Below are 21,774 nucleotides of genomic sequence, written 5' to 3' on the forward strand. Positions count from 1 at the left end.
CCTCTCGCCTGTTCCCTGCTTCCACCTGCTCCACACAGCTCTGCTCCTTGACCACTCCTGACTGTGCCATGTGAAGCAGCACCAGCTTCCTGCCTTCAAAACTGTCCCTTAACACACTGCCTACTTGTGCCTGCTCAGGAGCTGTGTGTCTGCCACAGTGTGAAGTGTGCTGTTTGAGGCCACAGCTCCTGAGCTGCAGAGCTGTATCCCAAAAGTTGAAAGATTTGAGGTCCAGATCTTTTTTACTGTTTTTATATTTATTGTTGTTCTACTTCAGGAGCAATTCAGATGCTTTTTGTTCTCTCAAAGCACCCATCACACAGGATTCGCAAACACTAGCCCAGTTTAATTTGAGCCTGCACCTGTGCTGGTCTTAAACCTACCGCGATCATCTCAGAGAATATGACGGAGAAAGCCGGCTGGAGTGCCCCGTTGGTGACGGCACACACAGTTCCTATCACAAAGTAGGGCCATTCGGTCTTGTTCAGCTTCAATATCTTCAGAAAAGACACAGGTGGTACACTAGCATCCTAGAAGACAGAAAGATCAAGACACAGAGTCACGCCTCAGCAGGGCCCAGAGTGGGCATGCCCAGAAACAGCAAGAGTGCTGAGCCGCTGGAGGTGACCGGCCAGCTGTCAGCGAGCAGGCAGGGCATACAACGCAGCAGTGGTAACCACAGGTGTCATGGCAAGCGGGGTGTGGCCTGTCCGTCCAGAGGAAGTTCCTGAGGTGTGCCCATCTCAACCATGGCAAGGTGAGAGGTCCCAGGAAGTAGCACAAAATATCTGCTGTGAACTCACCCAGCTGCGCCACAGTGCCAGGCAGGGCAGGTCCCATGGGACCCTCAGTGGCCACTCTCTTACCTATGAGGGTGCAGCCTTGCCTTCCTAAAAGGGGTGCTGTCAGATCAGACGGAACAGTTCACACGAGCAGATGGGTAAATGCCCACAGAGGCAGGACACTCTGAGTGACCTCAGATAACATGGGACCTCAGATAACACTGTGCCCACTGCTGCCTTTTCCACAACACAGTCTCTTGGAAAAACCGACTGACTGCATCTTCATCACTCTTCCCCAGGCACGTTCCCATTTTTCAGAGCACAGCTTGTTTTATGTCTCTTCTGTTTTCCAGTGTCATTTTTTCTAGAGGTGTAGACTGTGTCTTTATATTCCTAGAAATTAGCCCAATTCCTGGCACATGCCAGATTTTTAGCAAATGTTGGGCCTTCCAACTGCTGGTTCCCTTCCCAAATGCCCCAAATGGCCCAGAACTAGGCTAAAGCCACAGCCAGTAGCCAGGAACTCAATTCAGACCTCTGACATGTGTGGCTGGGACCCAGCTAAGCACCTGCTGACTCCGAGGGTTTGTCGGGAGTAGGAGGCAGAGCTTGGGAATTGAGTCCAGACACACCCATGAGGGAAACAAGCCCATCAGCTGTGAGGCCAAATGCCCTCAGGACCCAGTTCTAGTGGAAAACAACTTACAAATTCACTGGTTTCTGTATCAAGGCCATTCTGTTGCATTTGTGCATTTCTGAGGCTTTTATGGGTAGAATTCCTAAAGATGCTGGATTTCCACCCATTTGGGGCCATACGAGTAACAGCTTCTTCACCACTTAGTTCAAGCTCTTCTGGCTGATTCTGCTTTCTAGATGTCTAAAAGGAAAGACAAACATGTAACGTATGTGTGTGTGCGTTGGAAGGCAGGGTCCAGGTAGGTGTAACTTCCCAAGTTCAGAACCATAATGTACGTTTCAACATTATCTGCATCAAGGTGTTTATAACCAGCAGATGAGAGCCCCCTCACTCCATGTTTCTCTCTGTCCTGCACAAATACTTAGAAGTTGAAGACAACAGTAAATGGAACTGCACTTCCAGGTTGGAGGACAATGCAGCTGCCTGGGCCTGTGCACCTGGTGCGCCCTCAGGTTTCTCCACATCTCCATATCAACAGCACAGGAGGAGCAGGGCGATGTTCAAATCAGAAGCGGGGCAGGTGGGGATTCCCAGGTAGAGATGGTCCTAAGTAGGTGGGTGTTGGGGCACAGCAGACGAACCACTGCTCAGGATGCACATGGCTCACCTCTGCCTCTGATCCAGCTCCAGCTAATGAGCACCCTGGGAGGCAGCAAGTGATGGCTTAAGCACTTGGGTATTGCTCAAGTATTGTTACCAATGTTGGAGACCCAGACAGCGTTCTGAGTCTGGCAACTTGGAAGTGAACCAACAGAGAGAAGATATTTTCTCTTTCTCTCTCACAAATAAACATATTTTGATTATAAATTTGTATATTTGTATGTTTGTATATTTGTATATTTGAATATATTTGTATATTTATATATACACACATACATATACACAATATGGCACATATATAGAGAGAGTATATATATGTATGTGTATATATAAACAACCAAGAGCCTAAGCTTTATGAATGCCACAGCCATTAGAGTTCATGGGACGCAAACCTCTGCCCATTTCCCAGGTAAGGACAGCAAACCTAATTTGGTTCAATGCCTTCCTAAGGTTCCTGCCTCGCTGGTAATAGGCCTTTTCCATCACATGAGGCCACAGTGGAGTCTTTAAGCACACAACTTTTCCTAGGAAATTCAGCTTAGGGAGCAAGCGTTTGAAAGGTCAGCACTGTCCACATCCGTTTGTTCACAGGGCACTGAGCACAGGGCTGCCGAGGAGAGAGAGCTTGCCTCCTGTGGTGGTCCAACACGTCACCACTGGCCGAGCCACACGCCCCTGGCAGCTTCCATGACAGGGACTTTGAGGAGCTCTGTATATTAGCTAGCTAACTGGTGAAGGCCCTCACCGGCAACTAGGCCAGAGGGAAACCACTGGCCAAGACAGCGATGATTTCCCTCTTGCTGGAAAACATGCGCTGGCAGGAGCAAGCTTGAGTCCCAGAGCTTTTCGTATCTCGTTCAACATTTTCTCTGTGGGGAATCTGCATGTGTTAGTAACTATTATTCATCACACACTTATTTCATGTCAAATCCCTTTTTAGAAAATAACAATTTCATGGATCAATAATCAACCTATAATACTATCCAACCCTTTCACATAGTTCAGTGCCTTTTTAATATATTTTGGTGTCTGTTCCTTAAACCTCAGCTCTCCTACTATGTGTAGTATTGCAAGTTTGGAAACTGTGAAGTTCAGTCACTTCTTAATAGACAAGGCAATCTTCCAACTGTTTCTGACTACACACGCAGCAGAGCAATATTTAGAATTAATGCTAGAAACAAACCAAGTATCCAACTTCAAAGACATAACAGCCATTACATGTTACTATGATAAACTGCTAGGTACCCACTAAAATGACAGCATCTTGATGTTATCAGAAACATTGCTAAAAAGAACGCAGGTACAAACAAATCAAAGCAAATATACTTTTACTGATGTAAGAATCTTGATCACAGAATATAGTATTCGGTCACCTACTGCATAAGAGACAATGTCTTATTAAAATGATTTTTACCAGTAAAATTTGTTCTAGGGACTGAAGTAGAAGGAATGATTTGTTTTTTAAGACAACCCAATGACTCACTTCCTTGAGCCATCAATCTTGTTGTTGACCTGACCAGGATCTTCAGGGAAGCAAGTCTAACTGTCATGGGACCTCCCCAACCTGTAGACACCGTAGCACCATGCTCTGACTCCTACCATGCCAATTGCTTCTAACCCCAGGCTGGAAAGGACTGACATAAACATTCCTCTGGCAATTACAAAGCTCCAGATCCAAGGAATGTACTCGTGATGTTTTTGACACTTCACTTTCTGTCCCCACCCTCTTCCACAGATTCTGAATTTCAGTCTTAGGGTTTGGGCTTTCACGCATCTTCCTGATCTGTGTTTATTTGTCAGCCTAGCACTGGCTACCTCATATATTCACCATATAAAGAATGCTGCCTTCAGTGGAAAACAGTGCCAGGAAGTGGGTACCTGCGTGGTCACCAGCTTGCAGTACACTCCTCCCTTCTCCATCAGTTCACGGTGGCTTCCTTGCTCCACGATGACGCCGTCCTCAAGCCCGGCGATGATGTCCGCATTTCGGATTGTGGACAGCCGGTGTGCTATCACAATGGTGGTCCGGCCTTCTCTGGCCTAGGGCAGAAAAGGACAGGCCCAGCAGGCCTCAGGGTCACAGTACTGACACACATAAGCACAGTCAAATGCTTGGGTGCATAGTGTTGGCAACTATTTATACTCCAGATCTGACTGGGTCCAGAACCAAGGCACTGCTCTCAAACAGATGAAAGGAAGCATGGGTTCTGAGCCCAGCAGGGAGCCTTCCCCATTCATGTGAGGATGGATTATTCTGGAAAGGATGTTGACATGAAGAAAAGGCAAGGTGTAATTACTACTAAGGCTTCAGTGGTGGAGACTCTTTCTGATACTACCTAACCCTACCAGGTCCAAAGCTCACAGTGTAGTAGTATTGGTGTTTACTCAACCAAAACAAGCAAAGGGTTATTCCTTTTCACCTGCCTGCACATTTGTCTGAGGAGCCTAGTTCTTTCTCTGTAACTGATTTTCAAATAAACATATCTTTTTTTTTTGAAGCCAGACTACCGAGCGAATGATAGGTATGCAGAGAAATAAGATATGCTTTTGACTTTAAAAATTAGCAACTGTTACCCATGGCTGTGCAAACCTAGTCAAAACAAGGCTTTGCCACAAACAGGACTCTCAGATTCCCCCGAACTCTCAGATTCCCCCGAGATGACAAGATATTGGCAAACCAACACCCTAAGTTCAAGGACAGCAACTGTTAAGAACCTTCTACTTGTTTTCAACACACAGGGATAAAAGGTAGGTCTAAACAAAGGAGTATGAATCCATAAGAGTCTTTCTAGAATTTTTGTGAGACAGCAGAAAAACGAAACCTTTGGAGCCTTTTTGTGTAAATAACCATGTAAGCCATCCTGTGGGGCTTTTTTTTTTTTTTTTTTTTTTTTAAGATTTTTTTTTTAAAGAGGAGGAGACAGAGGCAAACACAGAGGAAGAGAATGTATTCTAAACACTCCTCAAATGCCCACAACAGCCTGATCCAGGCCAGATAGACGTTGCGAGTGAGAACTCCAGTGAGGTCTCCCACTCAGACGGCAGGAACCCAACTACCTGGGTCGTTATCTGCTGCCTTCCCCAGTGCATTGGTAGCAGGCTGGATCAGAAGTGGATGTGTTAGGATTTGAACTAGCACTCTGATACGGGATGCAGGTGTCCCAAGCCATGGGTTAACCCACTAAGAAACAGGGTCTACCTTCTGGGTCTTTTTCTTATCCCTGCAGAATAAGTGTAAATCACTGGGATTACTGGCTTTGTCTAAACAACCAAAATACCAACCCTACTAATGATTTTAAGATCTTATATGGAACAACTTACTACTCATTTTGACAAACAGCTACTATTTGTTCATCAGAAACTGATACATTAATGAATATTAGATTTTTAAAAATATACACAACCTCATATTTTCTCAATGAGCAAGAAATATTCAAATCAGTATTTAGTGTTTACTATAAGCAAGGCACTAAACTAAATGCTACAGAGATATAAATCCAAATCATTTATTGATTCTGCCTTCCATAGGTTTTATTCCTTCTAGAAGACCAAGGTCAACCATCACCAACTTCAGGCATGGGAGTGAGGCCAACCTGAAGTTCTAAGGCTGGCTGCCTTAAACAAAACCCACAGGGGAACCACCCTGACAATCCACAAGTTTATGAAAAATATCAGCTCTGTTTTAAAGCACTAACTTTCAACTTAAAGCAGTTGAAATGGAAATCCTTGGTCAGATTGTGATACTCCTCTAAACTCTACGAAGTGTGACATTGGTGCGGAGCTGTCAGGTGGGCAGTGGCTGAGAAGGAGATGGAGGACACTGTGAGAGACCACAGGAAGAATGAGGACATTCAGAGGCTGTCAGTACAACAGGTGACCTTGGGACAACAGACACATGCTTCCTGCCATAACAGAGTAAGACGTGTTAGAGTTGGTAAATTTGTATAGTTGGATGATGACACTCCAGACACTCACAGTCAGAAGTGTTTTGTTTAGGCCTAATAAGGTTATCATCATCTCCAACGTGTCAGAAGTTTCAATATAATCTGGTAACAAGTATACCATAAAATATGAACTTCTAATGATTTTTTAAATTTAAAACTTGTACTATCCTTTTTTTTTTTCACTGCTTGTTTTCCTTTCCCCTTTAATACCTGAGGCTCTGTAACACCTGCAACTGCAGGTAAGCACTGGGCTTAGTGGGTAAGACAATGCTTGGGCATCTATATCCCAGACTGGAGGGCCTGGGTTTGAGTCCCAGTTTCTGCTCCAATTTCAGATTCCTGCTAGCATATACCCCGGGGAAGAAGCAGATGGGACGCAGCTCAGGCACCTGGGTTCCTACCACCTGTGTGGGAGACCTGGAGGGAGTCCTTGGCTTCTGGATTCAGGCTGGTCCAGGCCTTGAGGGGATCTGGGGGAATCCAGCAGCAGATGGCAGAGATCTCTGTTTCTCTGCCTCTCAAATGAAACAGATAAAAACTAAAAATAAACATAAATATCCAAACCTGAGATTGTTACAACCCAGGCTACCCCAGCTAGGGTGTGCCTGGCTGGATCCAGCCAAGCTAGAGAAGAGTTCAAGCCTTTTGTGAAGTTTAACTTTTTTCCTGCATATTTTCCTTGTTTTACTTTACATAGGTATGACTGCATGCCTCTGACAAACAGCTGAGAGACCACAAGTTTACACATCAAGAATGGAAGGGCAAATTCTTGTTAGGCCAAGAAAAAGAAATACAAAAACGAAACCAGGAAAAATAAATGAAACAGGATACAATGATCAAGGATGAAACCAGGAAATGTGTAAAAACTCCCAAAGCATGGGCTAGCGATTTCAGGAACATTTCCTTCAGGTGTCAGGGGTGTACAGACCTTATCCAGAGCAGCCTGCACTTCCGCTTCACTCTCCGAGTCCAAGGCCGATGTGGCCTCATCCAGCAGGAGGATCTTTGGGTTGCGAACCAGTGCACGGGCAATGGCGATTCTCTGTTTCTGGCCACCGCTCAGCTGGGCCCCTCTCTCTCCAACCAGCGTGTTGAATTTCTGCCACAGACAACCCAGAGGAGCACATGCAGGACTCCAGTGGACACGAGTGGGGAGCACGCAGAAGCGAGGGAAGACTAGGCATTTCATTTTGACTACTGAATCAGAAGTTGAAATAGAATGAGCACACGATCACGAAGAACCACTAGTACATACTCTCCATACAGCAGGCTGTCCATCCATGGAGGTAGGGATGACATCCCGCTCTGAAGAAAGAAATCTGTCTCTGGGGGAGCAATTCTCCTGAGGGCAGCGCACCAGCAGAGACCCTACCTGTGGCAATTTCATGATGAACTCATATGCGTTGGCTTCTTTCACGGCTTGCTTGATCTCCTCCATGGTAACATTCCCGCGGCCATAGCGGATGTTTTCTGCGATTGTGGTAGAAAACAGCACAGGCTCCTGACTCACCACGCCAATCATCTCCCTCAGGTACCTCACATTTAAGGTCCGGATATCCTGTCCATCGATGCTAATCTGAAAGAAGTATTTCCTATTAAATATTTTTTTAAAAAGATTCATTTCTATTTTTTTTTTTATTACAAAGTCAGATATACTGAGAGGAGGAGAGACAGAGAGGAAGTGGAGCTGTCAGGATTAGAACCAGCAGCCATATGGGATCAAGGTGAGGACCTTAGCCCCTAGGCCACGCTACCGAGCCCCCCTATTAAATATTCTATGCCTTCTTATACCTCAAGCTTCAAAACATCACAAAAAGTCTCAGCTAATTTTGGCATTTCAGTATTTCCTCGGATAACAATCAGAAATAAACAGCAACACGCAAGAGTAGCAACAGAAAGTCTATGTTGTCTTTTCATATTTATTTTCCTAGGTAGTTTTCTCAGGGATGGATTTATCTCTAAAAGCTATTTGTATTTTACAATGATAGTTCAAAAAATTCGTGGAAAAGGAAAAAGCCAAGTCCACTTTAGTGCAAAAATTTCGAGATCCATTTAGTATTTTCACAGTGTAAATTTTTCATAAACTTTCTGAACACCTCTCAGTTTTTGAGGATCCCTCAGATCAATGGATCTCAAACATTTCTGCACCAAAATAAACATCTTTAACTCCATTTTTCATAAAATTTTTAACACGTTTTTAACACATCATCTTTAATTACTGCTATTAAATTTGAATAAAAATGGATACTTGTTTCCTGTATTTAGTAGACTACGACCACACTTTAGCATTTCCCACCTCTTAGATGCTTGGCTTACTTCACAGTCATTTAGAGAATTACCAAGCTGAAGTACACAATTTATTCCAACTCCTTCAATAATAATTCCTTACCCATATAATGACTGGTGCTTGCTGGACATTTATGGCTTGTTGACAAAAGGATGAATAAACCATTTTTTAAAAAATTTTTAGAAATTGGGGGCTGGTGTTGTGTTCACTGGGTTAAGCTGCCACCCTACAATGCTGGCATCCCATATGAGCCAGTTCAAGCCCCAGCTGTTTCACTTCTAATCCAGCTCCCTGATACAGAATGTAGAGAAGCAGTGGAGTGGGCCCACGTGCTTGGGCCACTGTCAACTGTGTGGGAGACATGGATGAAGTTCCAGGCTCCCAGCTTCAGCCTGGCATACTCCCAGCTACTATAGTCATTTGGGGAGTCAATCAGTAGACTGACAGTTGACCTCTCTCTCTGTTTCTCCATCTCTCTATTTCATCCTTTCAGATAAATAAATCTTTGTGTGTGTGTGTGTGTGTGTGTGTGTGTGTATGTGTGTATAAGAAACTTTATTGCTGAAACCAGCCCGTCCCTGGGCAGGTGCAGGAAACCAGCCCTAGAGGACAGAGCTGGGGCACTGGCTGGAAGACAGAGCGGAACACGTTTGGTCCATTATCCTGCTGTGTGGGTCTGGGGGTGGGGGAGGGAGGCAGGGCCTTCCAAACACCTGGGAAAGGCCCCCCACGGGCAAGGCTCCCGTGTGTGCCAAAGCGGATGAGGTCAGCCTGTGTGGGGGTGAGGACTCAGTGGCCCTTGGCCTTGACCTGGGGTTCTGGGACCTCCCGGAAGCTAAGCAACATCAGGCCCACGTTGATGGCATACGTAGTGATGCAAACGATGCAGAAATCATAGAGCACGAAAAACAGGATCCAAGCCAGGTAGACGGAACCGGCAATCGACACCAGCGAGCTCAGTACCAGCAGGATGGAGGCCCAGCGACCCCGCACGCAACCTAAGGCCAGCTGCAGCGTGTAGAAAATGCAACCGAATATACTGTTGGATTGATTGAGGATGCTATCCTGGCCCAAGACTTGCTCCACCAGCCCGAAGCCCCGGCCCCATCTGGACGAGAAGACGTCAGAACAGCTGATGGCGGAGCCCACGTCGCAGAGCGCGTGGTAGTCCCGGTCCCGGGCGGGCGCCGCCTTCACGTGCAGCGCGTACAGGGACAGCGCCAGGCCGGCCAGGCACAGCGCCAGCCGCGCCCTCCCGGGGTTTCCCCAGCCGGTGCCCATATCTGCTTGTCCCCGGGGAGGCGCCCATGGGGATAAATAAATCTTAAAAAAAATTTTTTTAGGAATTATAATCTTGTCAGGTATGTATACATTTATCTGATTCACAAGACTTTACCAGTATCAGATATAATAATTTTAACACATTTCAACCATTATTGCCCATCTGCAGCAAGGATGAAGTGAAGCTTCCATCTGCTTGCATCTGCGTGTATCAGTAAGTGAAGCTGTTTCTTGAAATCTTTCACAAAGCTCCAGCTTCTCCATTCTCTGGTCTGAGCTGTTAGTAGCTTGGGCTTTGGAACTTCTCTCTGACACTGAGTACATAGAGGACCCAACTTTGGAGTTCCCCAAAAAGCAGGTTAACAAAAGCAACACCAGATTTTTCCAAGATTACTGATCAATCTTATTAGATAAATCGATCCTTTAATATATCCTATGACACTTTGTATTCATTGCTGCAATATCCATTTTATCCCAGTGCCTTTTTATGGTTTTGGATTTCTTTGCCTTACGATCTGCTGTTTTCACAATTACTGGATCAAAATACATTTTCATACCAGGGTAACTCAATATCCTGATGTTGGACAACTGAGGAAATTCTGAACACAGGCTGCTGGACCAGCATTGCATTACGGTCCAACTTGCTGATTTTGCTCATCATTCTGTGGTTCTAATAGAGAGGGACTTTCTCAGGAAACATACTGGGATCAAAGTGTCTAGATGTCTGGGAAACATGGTGACAAAGCCAGGGATCAAAAATCTCAACAGTAAATCTGAGGAACAGTAAACGTACATTCCCTGGCAGCAATTCTCTCGGAGTTGGTAACAAATTTTTGAAAAGCCAAAAACCAGAAAAAGACTCATTTCCATGTCCTGAGAAGTTTTACAGACGATCCCACCTTGTCTTTGACAGGTTTAATTTTTGCCCTAAGATATCTAATGACACTGGTTAACACAACACCAGGCACTGCTACATGGAATGTTTGCCCCAACCCTGTAACCCCAGGAGGGTAACTCCCCCGTGGGACAAATGCTTGTTACCCAGCAGTTCAGTGGGTTCTGAAAGAGCTCAGCTGGGAATGGAAGACAGTACTGTCTAGCTCCTGGGGCTTTTAGGGAGTAGGTGAAACCAGCCCAGGGGAGCATGCATCCCTGGGAGGCATGGCAATTCTGTAGCCCCTGTGACAAGACTGGATTCACTTGCACATTCACCCTGGGAAGCCCATTTCCAAGAACCAACCTCTACCTGTTTCTCACCCACTTACCACGCCCTCCGTGGGGTCATAGAGCCTCTGCATCAGCTGCACAGCCGTGCTCTTCCCGCAGCCGCTGCTCCCCACCAGGGCCACCGTCTGCCCGCTCTGCACCTTCAGGCTGAGGCCCTTCAGGATCTGAAGGGGAGGGAAAGACAGCTCTTCACAACCACGCCTTAAAGACAGCACGACTCAGCCCAGGTTGGAGTTTGTAAAAAATCCATCAGATAGAGAATATTATCACATTAAGATCACAGTAATAGTAACTTCATTAAGGCGGTTCTCAGTGAGCTGGAATTGGGAATTCCTATAACCTGACAGTACCTTTACATTTGTTCGAGACGGGTAAGAAAAATGAACATCGTTGAACTCCAGATCCCCCTTAATGCTCTCGGGCTTGTGTCCTCTCTCTGAAAAACTGTCAATTTTAGGATTCTAAATAAAACAAAATTCAATGACTATTTCATCATAAGACAAAAGAACTGCATTTTAAAGAAATACGATTCAGCAAATTCCCAAAACAAGATCTGGGATGTGACACCTCTCTCTCTCGCATGAGACTAAATCCAACAAGAAGACTCTCTCTCTCTCTCTCTCTCTCTCTCTCTCTCTCTCTCTGGTTGTGTGTGTGTGTGTGTGTGTGTGTGTTATTTCAGGAAACATTCCCTTTCAGAAAGTCTTTTCTGAAAAGTATACAGGAAATATTCATTTCACTTCATAAAATATTTCCTTGTCAGATCACTAAAACTATCAGATTCATTCATTTATACAAATGCAATAATTATAGAAATATTCTGTCATTTATATTTTAGCATTTATTAAAGCCAGATTATTTCTAAACAATAGACTAAAGAAACTGGGTTGAGAAGACTGAATGATTACAGAAAAAGTATTTAGGAACATGCGACCTTTTTGCATGTTGGGAAGCTGAGCAATTTTCTCATGACATGGTCAAACAGGAACATTATATTATCAAATTATCTTAAAACTATCTGGTATCTACTATATCAACACAGGAAAATGCTTCTCTCCTGTAGTTACTTCAATTTATCCAATACAGTTGATTCAAAATCACATCAAATATAGTAATCACTTTGGGAGGTGACGACCCACAGCCAACGGTGGCCATTCTCATCTACCTCCCATGCATCCCAATGGAAACCCTAATATTCTCAGTCTGGCTACACAAAAGAGAAAACCTAGGAACAGAAATCTCTTTGCCCTGGAAAGTGAATAACAGTAATACACTAGAATAATAGAGATACACTAGAGCAGGCATCCTCCTACAAAATAAGATCAGTGGTATCATATCACTTGAAGAGAACCTTTCAGATAATTAAGAGGGATTATGTTTCACTCACTACTGAGAGGTCAGTTATTTTATAAGGCTAAATTTCATGATATTCAGCACAACAAACTCATTGACCCAAAAAATACATAACCCACAAGCAGATTTAACTATCCAAAGCTCAGAGACTTCTCCAGCACAAAAACCGGCAGTGACTTACACTGTCGATGATATTAAAGATCACGTACGCCGCTCCTCTTGCATTGGCAAAGGCGTCCACACACGGGGCAGCCTGACCGACACTAAAAGCCCCAATGAGGATTGAAAAAAAGACCTGAGCGAAAGAACCGGAGTGAAAGTTACTTTCCGGCATTCACTGTTCCATGAAACACGGCTTGTCTGAAACACAAGCACAGACACAAAGACTTATCCTATTTTCAAAAGCAGTTAAAAATTAAAATTTACAAAGTTAATACAACACATTGCATTGCATGAATGAGTTTTTCAAACTCAGAAATACTTTTTGTCTCCTTTTCTAACTATCTGTTGTCTTCTCCTGAACACAGAGTTGGAAGATTTCCGCAGATTGCTGGGTTGACCCTGAAGCTAATGCTGCCAAAAAGAAGCATGCCCCGTCAGTGTTACAGTCATTCCTATAGGGTTGACTCTACCAATGCATGGAACCGTACAGAAAGTTCATTGTAGATTATACACAGTATTCAATGGGCTCTATAGAACTTTAACACAGCTGCATTTTACACATTCACACACACATCATTTTACAGCTTAACAGTAAAGCAATGTAATCGAGAAAAACATAAAAAAAGAGAAGCTACTCCTTTATCTCTGAGTGAGGTAAAATCTCTTGACCGTAAAGCCACCCGTTCAGAACCCAAATACTGGTCAAATACGGTTAAGTGAAATCACAGAAAAGGCTCAGTGAGAGAAGAATGTCTCCACAGAATTCCATACTCTCCATAGCAGGCTCACTTCACGGCCAGCACCACTCTGGGCCTATGGGGTAAATGTTACTGTCTGTGCTGAAATTGAGAGGACAAACAACACAAGAGGCCACTGGCAAAGTCTGGACTCAATCTCCTAGCCTCACACATTTCAGTAGGAAGTGAAGGGTGACACACTCCCAGACTCTCAGGCAGTGAGCAGATGGAAGTGAGGACACACAGACCTAGCTTTTAGAACGGTGAGGCCAAACATCCTTGAGGCCCTCAGTGGCGTCTGAAGCTATCATGGTGTAAAGCGCCTTCAACATGCTACCATCCAGGGTAACCCCGTGTCAACATCAAAGAGCCCCATCAGGCCCAGGGTCCTCCACTTGGAAGACAGGGCAGTGCTGGTTTCAGAAGATTTCTATTTAAAAGATTTCATGTTCTGATTGTCAAACGTGCAGAACAATGGTCACGAAATATTTGCCAGTTTAGAAAAAAGATTGTTAAAAGGTATATTATTTTGATACTAGTTTTGCAAGAAAACAAGACTGTGAATAGAGGAAGGTATCTAGACTAAAATTTACCAAGTGTATATGGGTTATTAGACATAATCTTAATGTCTAAAATTCTACATTTTATTTTTAGTATATATTGTTTTATAACATTAAAAGAGTATTCTCATAATGAAAAATGAACAAAACTCACTATAGTCAAGATTATGAGAATTACAGGAATACAAGCTTTTGTATTAAGTAAACTTAATGACCTCCTATACAATGACCTATGTAGCTTCCTCTTCTATAACAGAACATCCCATGAGGATGGTTCCAATCCTTATTTGTATAGCGACAAGTCTTTTCCATTTCTTATTATATGTCATTTCTCAAATGGCATAGCCACATGATATTGTCCTTTCCCAATCATGATTATGGCTTCCACAACCTACAAATCCAGCTAGGACAGCAGGATAGCAAAGATTCACCAATAGACAAAAATCCAGAATCAGGACCTGACCTTTGAAAAGGACGGTTATGAAAGAACATGGAAGTGGTATTTTCAGATTCTCCATAAGCAGTAGGAAAGGTGCTCACCGTCATTGCATTCCCAATGGTGTATTCTCTGGATATAACCAGAGTGGACCCATACCAGAAGGCCAGTGCATATGAGGCATAGATCAACAGGAAGGCAATGCCCATGGAGATGTTTGCTGAAATGGCTTTCTTAATTCCAATCTTCTTGGCATTTTCTAAATGTTTCTGATACCTACCGGAAAAGAAAAGGATAATGTGATGAAGAACAACCACCCTTCACTGAGCCACAGTCACCCCCATCAAGGTGACAATCTGTTGTTGGCGAGATCCATCTTCCTGGGAACTGAACTAATTCAGGATCAGCTAGAAAGGAACAGATCCAGGCCTTCTCTTTCTTGGCCTGAACCCATTCCCCTTAGTGTTGTGATGGTTCCAGAACTGAAGTCTCACCACTGGCATATTAAAGAACTTTTCCACCACCAGCCTGGCTGGCAACACAAGTCAAGTGGAAGGAGAGAACCTAGACCAGCTGAAATGTGAACACTGCTCCAGACTTTGAAGAGATTCTCATGGAAACTGAATCCTCCCTCTGTAGCCCCATTAGTCAAGGGACATAAATGTTACAAGTTCTGGTAATAAACCTGAACGTCTGTCTTTGATATATGTGTGTGTGTGTGTTATTAACCTGACCTCCAATCTTGAAGGTAGGTACAAGGTTATAGAGTATAGGACACAGGTTCTTTTTGTTTTTAAAGATTTATTTATTTTATTACAAAGTCAGATATACAGAGGAGAGACAGAGAGGAACATCTTCCGTCCAATGATTCATTCCCCAAGTGAGCCGCAACGGCTGGTGTGCGCCAATCCGATGCCGGGAACCAGGAACCCCTTCCGAGTCTCCCACATGGGTGCAGGGTCCCAATGAATTGGGCTGTCCTCGACTGCTCTCCCAGGCCACAAGCAGGGAGCTGGATGGGAAGTGGAGCTGCTGGGATTAGAACCGGCGCCGATATGGGATCCCGGTGTGTTCAAGGCAAGGACTTTAGCCGCTAGGCCACGCCGCTGGGCCTGGACACAGGTTCTTATTCAATTTTTCTAGATTTTGTTTTGCCCATGTTAGGGCTGACATGGTGCTTTAATGGGCTTATCCTCCACCTGCAGTGCTGGCATCTCGTATGGGTGCCAGTTCATGTCTGCTGCTCCATGTTTCAATCCAGCTCTCTGCTTTTGGTCTGGGAAACAAACAGATGATGACCCAAGTCCTTGGGCCCGTGCATCCAGGTGGGAGACTTGAAGGAAACTCCTGGCTTTGGATTGGCTCAGTCATTTGGGGAGTCAATTAGCAGATGGAAAATCTCTGTCTCTCCTTCTTTGTAATTCTGCCTTTCAAATGAAAATGAGACAAATCTTTAAAAAAAAAAAAAAAAACCCAAAAAAACAAAAAAAACAAGAAAATCCCACCCTGTAAGATTACTGTGAGGTACATAAAATCTTACATGGTTGGCAAACCTGAAATTTCCCATTCTTCTTATTATAAATGTGCCCAGATTTCATCTTTTCCTGAATTTTGCTCATTTTATTGCTATTATAGTTTAATGCTAATTCAAATTCATATTACTAGCTTTAAGGATTTTATATAAAGCTACAAATGCCTAGAACAATTCTTAAACTTTCAGAATTTTACATCAAATTGAACTAAGCCTACTTTTCCTTTCTAGGGGCAGTTCATTTTGGCTCCTGGAAGCCAGGGAGCAATACTCCACTGGATATATAATGAAGTACTGAAGGAAATTCCATAAATTAAGAGTGTTTCTCTTAATAACGACAAAAATTCATTTTTTAAAATTTAGTTTTCGATGAGAGAATTATTAGCTTTTAGAAAAATGTATGCTGCCACCAAAAAAGTTCATCTTTGAAATTGCTTAAAGCACCGAGCACTCCAGCGGACTTTCCTAGGTGTTGTACCCGGTTGGCGGGGCTATGACTGGGCAGCTGGCCTAGAAGGACATGCTCAGTGCAGTGTCCCCTGGCGCAGGCAGGAAGGCTCCTGTCTGCCTCCCAGTGTGATCCAGGGCTGCGGGAACAGCAGTAATTACCTTCTCTCAGGCGAGACTCAGCACACTGACATTCTGGGGTGCGACTGAGGGTTAGTGGGCCCCACAGGGACTACTGTGTACAGGAAGCAGTGGTGAGAGAGACAAAAGGAAGAGGTTAAAGAAGCAGACACACACGGCCTTTGAAGAAGGATTAAGAAAGAGCAAGAAAAAATGAAACAGAGCGATTAGAGAGACTGCTTTTAACACCGGAGATTCCTGGAGAATTTTTGTTCCAAAGAACTATAGGTAGCAGGTGTGCCACAGAAGGGCAGAAGAAAACACATGGGGTCATCCTTCAGTTACTTTGGGGAATAGTGTTATTTACAAAAAAATGTTAAATGGTTATTTACATTCAGGTAAAGCAGAATAGAGGTATGTATACTGTATCCCCAACTCTTTGAGATGGTCACCCTAAATACAGACAACTTTGTAGATGTCAGTCATACACAGCAATGTGTTTGCTTGCTTTTTAAGGAGACCACTCAGGTCCTCAATCCCAGGGGCATCCCAAAGAGCTGGCTCATCAGCGCAGGAGCCAGCAGGTGCGGTAGCCAGACTTGACTGTGATCTGAAAGACAGGGCCGGAGCAGGAAGCTCTGCCTGGACTAAAGAAATCCTACCCAGGCCTATGGTGAACTCTGGCCTGCACCTGGGAGGCCCCAGTTCTTCAGGTCTGTCTCTTCCCCTGTTGAGTCATACAGAAGTGAAAGCAGCAATAAGGTAAGAATATTTTGAGAGCTGCATTTCCATAGAACTGTTTTCCTGTAACTCCAGGTTTTATCTTGTGCATTCACAAGCAGTTGTCTCAGAAGGGCACTCTTGGGCCTCACCAGCCTGCCAAGAAAGCCCCTGGAATGTGAAGAACCCTGGGGAACAGCCTCAAGTCAACCTGTAGCCATCCAACTGCAAGAGGTGCCGAGCGCTGGTAGAGGAGTTAGTGTAACAGCGAGCAAGGTACAAGGCAGATGCCACGGAAGAATGAGTCACAAGACATAGCAGCCGTGGACAAAGGATCCTCCTGACCTTTCCAGCTCCTTGTTCTGGCCCCCGAACGCTATCACGGTCCGAATGGCCCCCAGAGCCTCCTCTGCCACGGCACCTGCTTTTGCATATGCAGCAAGTTCTTTGTCACTGAAGGCCGACAGTATCTGCACAGGAGAGAAACAGTTGTGATGCCTGTGTAGGCAAAAATTCAAACAACACTCTGCTCCATTCCTTAACCTCCCTTTTTCTCCCTAAAGTCTATTCTTTACCTAAACATCAACATCACACAGCAAATGACACAGGCTGCCCACCTGCTACAAGAGTTAGACCTGGTCCACCTACTCAGAGGCTCCCTCACAGAGGGTTCAGCAAGAAGAAATCCATGCGTAATCCTCAGGCTGAGGTTTGGGGGAACAGTGTCAAATTTCATATGTTTTTCTCTATTCATGTTAAGATGAGATAAAACAAAATCGTACCGCTTTAACAGATTTCACCATCTTGCTCTTTACTCTGTTATAATTTACAACGACCAACAATATTCCCAGATTTATTTACGGGCATTCAATCAGAAATAGGAAGGCTAAACAAGCTGTTTCAGAATAATGAAAGAATAATCAAAACCAAAAATCTGTAAGTAGATTTTGAAGTAAATGATCAACTCCAGAAGGAGCGAAAAAGTCAGTGAAATTTCTCAACTCGCGCGTTGATTCAATAGCAGACTGTCAGCATGTGATTGCAAGGCAAAGCTAGCAGAACGCCCCTTAATAGGTGACAGTTAAAAGTAACTAAAACACGGCCAGAACTCCACTTAACGGGTAACAGTTGAAAGTAACAAAAACACATCCAAACATTGTTTTATACACTTGTAATTTGGAGCAATGTTCTATAAGTATAAGCCACTTCCACTAATATGTCTCAAGATTTACTCAAAGAAATCATATAGTGCAACAAATCTGTAACTGAAGTTAGAAATGTGATTTTTTGAACCACATACAATTAAACTTTTTATTAAAATAGTATTATAACAATCTACTTCTGGATGCAGTTCCAACAGACATTTAACACAGATCCACAGCATGCAAGTAACTGAGTTCCAGCTACTGAGGATAACCCTGTGTGTGGGGGTTAGCACACATTGACAGTTCCCACTATTTACACACCTTTGCCCAGACGGCTGCAGACAGCCCTAGGACAGGGCTGATGGCCATGATCACAAGGGTGAGTTTCCATCCTCTGATGAACCCTACTATGAATCCTGCAAAAAACGTGGCTACTGCTTGAAAGAACATTCCAACCTTGTCACCAATTCCTTCACTGATTTTGGAGATGTCACTAAAAAAGATCACACCTAGGTGGTTACAGGCAGGAGGTCTTCGGTTAGGAGGGTGATGCAGACAGTTCACAAACACACAGGTCAAACAGTGGCACACTACTGCAAGCCTCTTTCAGACTCTTATCCTCTCGAATGACATTGTCCCCTTCTGAATACTGGACAAAGGAAGAAATTCAGGATTAGCTCAGGCTTCTAAGACGTTAATCATGTTAAAGCTGATGCTATTCAATTAATGAATCCTGTTGGAGAAGCAGTCACCTTTTGCGCAGAAGTATCTGTTTACAAGCAGGAAGGGTGTTCACCAGTATGAGGGAAGAGCTATGGGGAAGTATCATCTGTTAGAGTAACAGCATCCCTAATCTGAAAAATCCAAATTCTGAAGGACTTTGAAAACTGAAACTTCTAGAGTGTGGGTTTGAGGCTTGGACAGTTTACGGTGTTCAGAAAGTTTCAGATTTTAGGGTATTTTGGATTTCAGATTTAGGGTTTAAAACCAGTAAAATCTATGAAAGTATTTAAGATTCCAAACCTTCTGAAATCTGAAACCCTTCTAGGCTCAGCATTTCCAATAAGGGATATTCAATGAGCTTAAGGTGCTTGCTTCCACCCTTGCCCCAACTATCTGAAAACAGAAGTCTGACCACAGTGTCCTCAGCCCAAACCCTCCCAACGGCTGCTGCTTTGGCAGGGGGTGAAAGCTGGCACCCTTACTGAAGTCTCCCAGAGCCTAAAAATGCCTTGATCTTCCCTCCTCTTTGCGCCTTCTGTGCTCACTGAGCTCTGGCCAGCACTGTTATGAAAAGTTTACCTTCAACCTCCCCCTCCTAGAACAACAGCACCGGAAGGACAATGACCTCTGCTTTGTTCATGGGGACATCACAAATACCTAACACTGTGTTCAGCATCCCACAGGTCTGCAGGGATTTGTTGAATGAGTGCAGAATCAATATTTAGTAAAGCAAGACTCTCTGGAAAATGGATTCAATCGTTTATTCATTCATTCAGTTGCTTTTGCTGAGGGAGGGCCTAGCACCTGTGGGGCCCTGTAGAAAGCTCCTTAGAAGTAACAAGACCTGTGCTCTGTCCCGACACACACTGATTCTACTATGCGGGAGGGGGGTACTAAACAGCATGCAACCTACTTTTTAAATGTTTTTATTGTTCGTAATACAGTTCCATAGGCTCAGGGATTTCCCCTTCCACCCGTGAAACCTACATTTATGAGCAAGAAATGGATGTCAGATTGGTCTTTTCCCAGGACACATCAAATGCTCACTAAGTCATATTTTATCACTGATAATCTTTCACAGTCAGTGGATACTTTCTTTACAAAAATATGACATTAATAATTCACTTACTCTGTTAGCCGTGTATTGAGTTCAGCGGTGTTGTTGATGTCGAACCAGCCTACTTCCTGTCTTAGAATAGCATGAAAAAATTTTTGCCGAATTTTCTTAATCTGTCGACCAGCTGCCAAAGTCCAAAACGAAACTTGTATATAGGCAGCTATGAGAACTCCAGCACCTAATCCTGAGTAGTAGTATGCATACCTGGAGAGTAATTAGAAAGGCTCTTTTAAATATTTTTTTTCCTTTCAGGAGAGACTGTGAAGGACATCGTAACGAATACACATTGAAGTTTTGTCTCTTTTTTCAGATTACAAGATGATGATGAACTCTGTAGGCAAGTCTACTTCCTTGAGCTATCTATCAAAGAAAAACAGATACATTTTTATGCTTACTGTAAAAACAATCATGTTAATGATTCACTTTTAAGTGATAATGACAATTTGTAGAGAAAATTTAACTTCTCTTTCCTAACTATGTACTGTGCTTAAATATTTTGTTGTTCTAAAAAGTTCACTTTTACATACATTTGCAAATTTAGGAATAAACAGAGTGAGCCTATGAAATGACTCAAAGTTTATATTGTTTATTTGAAGAATCAAAAATATCTGATAGGATTTGAAAATATCTTAAATAATAAAAAGTCATGAATTCTAAAAAATTTGCAGGGAAAATGTAGCTCAATTAGTAGTGAGTTTTTAAAAATCAGACATACAGTTTCTACATTTTCAAATATATTTTAAATCTAATTTCACAAACTGTTTCTAGACAGATGCCTCCAGCATACAGACTGGCAAGCACTTCAGTGAGCGACATTAATTGATATGCACCATGCCAACATTTTGATTTAGGGTTTGGGGATTTCTGTTGGGAAGACTAAAGAAAATGGCATAGACAACACAACTGGAACAATTAACAAAATTGGAATTGAGATAATATAGTAGGTAAATGTCTCATTTCAATATTAAATGAATTGAAATGATTAACTGTTCTGTGGATATGTAAGAAAGCATCCTAGTTCTTTGGAACTATGCTGAAGTAAAGGACACGGTGTATACCACAGACTAGACACGCAGATAGGACAGAAACAGTAGCAATAGGTGAGCACCTGGGCAAAGAGCAAAGGTGGTGTTCTGATATTTTTACAACTCCACAGTTTGAAATTATTTTATAATGAAACATTAAAAAATGTATAGCACATATGCATATCGAAATTACCTAGTCATTTCTTCTTCCAGAATTCTGCCTGGATTTAGCAGCGACAATGAAAAATTCACTAAATAAAAACAAAACAGAAAGCATTTCTAAGAGAGTGTACTATTGGTAGGCACTGTCAGATGCATGAAACCTAACAAAGAGTCAAATGTGTGAAATCTACAGAGAGGCACAAATCTGACCTGGTGGTTAAGATGCCTGAATCAGAGTTTTAGCTCTAATCCTACTGACCCCACTTGGGATCCAGCTCCCTGAAAAAGCAGTGGTTGATGGCCCAAGTTCTTGGGCACCTGTCTTCTGCAAGGGGACTCTGGAGCGGCTGTCTCTTGGCTTCAGCTAGGCAGGCATTTGAGGCAGTGAGCAGTAGATGGAAGATACTTTTCCCCATCGTGTAACTGTTCCTTTCAACACATACACAATCACGTATGTAAGTGTACATATTTTTAAATGCCTGAACTCCATATCAGAGTGTCTGGGTATTCCTGGTTCTGGCTCTCTGCTCATGCACACTTTGGGAGGCAGTCATGACAGCTCAGGGGACTGGGTTCTGGCCACACACACAAGACCTGGATTTCCAGACCTGGTTCCAGAGTGAATTGTTAGCAGTTTAGGACTAAGCTGGTAGACTAAGCTCGGAGTGCCATCTGTCCATGTGTATCTCTATCTCTCAAGTAAATAAGCGAAATGTAA

The 21,774-nt window shown here is 43.4% G+C and overlaps 2 protein-coding genes across 5 annotated transcripts in view; both read right to left on the reverse strand.

Annotated features, from left to right (window-relative positions):
• ABCB1 (ATP binding cassette subfamily B member 1) overlaps positions 1-21,774 on the reverse strand; it is a 160,509-nt gene that overhangs the window by 16,347 nt on the left and 122,388 nt on the right. For 2 of the 4 annotated variants that reach the window (XM_058678325.1, XM_058678324.1), the window contains 5 exons: positions 7,396-7,599; positions 6,952-7,122; positions 3,958-4,119; positions 1,489-1,659; positions 384-530 (listed from right to left, as the gene is read on the reverse strand). In XM_058678325.1, the coding sequence (XP_058534308.1) occupies positions 384-530; positions 1,489-1,659; positions 3,958-4,119; positions 6,952-7,122; positions 7,396-7,599 (855 nt within the window). Of the gene's footprint in view, positions 1-383; positions 531-1,488; positions 1,660-3,957; positions 4,120-6,951; positions 7,123-7,395; positions 7,600-10,856; positions 10,983-11,168; positions 11,280-12,352; positions 12,467-14,170; positions 14,343-16,206; positions 16,272-17,229; positions 17,355-18,350; positions 18,446-19,881; positions 19,970-21,774 lie in introns of those variants that run through there. The other 2 variants (XM_058678326.1, XM_058678327.1) reach the window with 2 other exon arrangements.
• On the reverse strand, positions 8,851-9,616 carry LOC101520237 (vitamin K epoxide reductase complex subunit 1-like). Its single transcript, XM_036492935.2, has one exon. It carries the CDS (start codon positions 9,589-9,591, stop codon positions 9,100-9,102), a length of 492 nt encoding a protein of 163 aa, XP_036348828.2. The 5' UTR covers positions 9,592-9,616; the 3' UTR covers positions 8,851-9,099.

The sequence above is a fragment of the Ochotona princeps genome, chromosome 20 (genome assembly GCF_030435755.1).
Source record: "Ochotona princeps isolate mOchPri1 chromosome 20, mOchPri1.hap1, whole genome shotgun sequence".
Lineage (NCBI taxonomy): Eukaryota > Metazoa > Chordata > Mammalia > Lagomorpha > Ochotonidae > Ochotona > Ochotona princeps.

Coding starts and splice junctions, on each gene's coding strand:
- LOC101520237 (XM_036492935.2), bottom strand. CDS start 9,591: ATGGGCACCGGCTGGGGAAACCCCGGGAGGGCGCGGCTGGCGCTGTGC.